The sequence below is a fragment of the Pyxicephalus adspersus genome, chromosome 12 (assembly GCF_032062135.1).
Source record: "Pyxicephalus adspersus chromosome 12, UCB_Pads_2.0, whole genome shotgun sequence".
In the NCBI taxonomy this organism is placed as follows: domain Eukaryota; kingdom Metazoa; phylum Chordata; class Amphibia; order Anura; family Pyxicephalidae; genus Pyxicephalus; species Pyxicephalus adspersus.
Window position 1 is genome coordinate 6,342,931 of NC_092869.1, and position 2,201 is coordinate 6,345,131.

The 2,201-nt window shown below is 41.2% G+C and overlaps 1 protein-coding gene across 1 annotated transcript; it reads left to right on the top strand.

The window, feature by feature from the left end:
• The first annotated feature begins 1,005 nt into the window (after positions 1 to 1,005).
• Positions 1,006 to 1,929, top strand: LOC140342487 (olfactory receptor 2D3-like). The gene has a single exon (XM_072428692.1). The coding sequence runs from the start codon at positions 1,006 to 1,008 to the stop codon at positions 1,927 to 1,929; it is 924 nt and encodes a 307-aa protein (XP_072284793.1).
• Positions 1,930 to 2,201: the final 272 nt, after the last annotated feature.

The following is a 2,201-nucleotide window of genomic DNA, read 5'->3' on the forward strand; positions in this document are numbered from 1 at the left end:
GAGGGACTTGAGAGGGATCTGACAGAGAGACATTGGCCCTGATTTAATAAAGTTCTCCAAGGCTGGAGAGAATACACTTTCATCTGTGACGTTTGGTAATCCAGCAAACCTGGAATGGATTTTCATAAAGTCATTTGCTATTTGTTAGCAAATGTTTTCAATCCTGGACCAGATCCATTCCAGGTTTGCTGGATCACCCAGCTTCACTGATGAAAGTGTATTCTCTCCAGCCTTGGAGAACTTTAATAAATCAGGCCCAGTGCCTTCAAATCAGGGATGGTTGGGAGGTATGTAACTCACTTATACCATTCTCCCTAAATGTTATTCAGTCCAAATTAAGGTAAAAGTGATGTGCACATCACATATCGTAGATGGACAGGGGCCATGTAGACTTTGGAAGTTCAACTGACTCAACATCTCTCATTGCCCATCGTCTGAACAACCGTCCTGGCGGATCAACAGACGATGGACAACGAACGATCATAATGAAAGTGAAAGGGGATAGGGCGCAGCGGGGTTCCACTCCATCGTTCTCCCCCTCCCCTCTCCATAGAGCAGAACGGTGCTGAATGTAAACCCCTCGTTCATGCATCGTGCAGTCGTTAGAAAGGATTGTGAAAGATCCTTTCCAACGACAATGATTGTACGTGTACTCCATGGGCTTCTCCTCTGTATGATTGGTGATCGGTATGATACATCAGTGAAGCAGGCTGATCAAGCAAACCTGGAATTGATTTCTTCAGTCTTTTGCTAGCAAATATTTTGAATCCTGGAGCAGATCCATTCAAGGTTTGCTGGATCATTTAGCTTCATTGATGAAAGGGCCAATGAATTTATTTATCCATATCACGGGAAATGGATGGACTGCAAGGCATGCACCTAAGGCCAGCTAAAATATTGTAAGTTAGCTTGTAATCGACATCTTTTGCCATTTCTCTATTTGTATTGACTTTGTATTTGTAATAACATTGATAATGTGTTTCCTACCACATCTACCAGGTAGTAATGGAAGTGGTCAATCAGACATATCCGCCTCGGATTATTCTTCTAGGAGTCTCCGATGTCCCCTATCTTCAGGTCCTATTCTTCATCATTTTCCTAGTGATCTATATGATCATGTTGTCAGGAAATCTTCTCCTGGTCATTGTAGTGAGGATCAACCCAAAACTCCACACTCCTATGTACTTTTTTCTGAGTAACCTCTCTGTTATTGACATGTCCTTTTCCTCCAGTATTGTTCCTGTAATCTTGGTCAAAATGCTTGCCAAAGACAGAAGTATTTCCTTACTGGAATGCGGGATACAAGTATTTTTCTCTTTAGCTCTAGGGGCAATTGAGTGTATGATACTGGCAGTCATGGCCTATGATAGATATGCAGCTATCTGTAAGCCATTGCACTACAATGCCATCATGAACACAAAGTTCTGCTATTGTTTATCCGTACTAACCTGGAGTATAGGATTCTTGAATTCCATCGTCCTGGTAAGTCACACGTTTCAACTACCTTTCTGCAGGTGGCACCTGAACCATTTCTTTTGTGAAATTCCCCCAATGTTACGGATAGCCTGCACAGACACTTGGCTCAATCTTATTGTGGTCTTCACATCTGCAGGACTCATTGTTATGAGTTCTTTCTTTCTAACTCTTATCTCCTATATTCGTATTATCTCCACCATCCTGAAGATCCGTTCTTCACAAGGGAGGCATAAAGCTTTCTCCACATGTGGATCTCACCTGACTGTGGTCACAATCTTCTATGGAACCATCATGTTCATGTACCTGAGGCCACGCTCCATAAGTACTCATGAAATGGACAGAGTTGTGTCTGTCATTTATACTACAGTGACTCCAATGTTAAATCCTTTTATCTACAGTATGAGGAATAAAGATGTTAAAGGTTCATTTAGCGGTAAATTTATTAAGAAGTAAAATCTTTCAATGTGTTAATGTGTTATGATATTCTTTTATGTTCAAAAGCAGAGTTTTTAACATAGGAAACCTCTTTAAATAACTTTCAGGTCTTCAGGGAACCCCTTGTATAAATACTTTATTCACAGATCACAATATATTAGTGTGGTGGTTAGTAGGAAGAATTCCTCTTACATTGCTGGCCAGTAGGAATGAGCGAGAATGCTTATGGCATTCTTGCAAAAATTTCCTCAAAGTTCCGGGCAAGCCCTCATTCTGACCTGTAGTGCCCG

Coding starts and splice junctions, on each gene's coding strand:
- LOC140342487 (XM_072428692.1), top strand. CDS start 1,006: ATGGAAGTGGTCAATCAGACATATCCGCCTCGGATTATTCTTCTAGGA.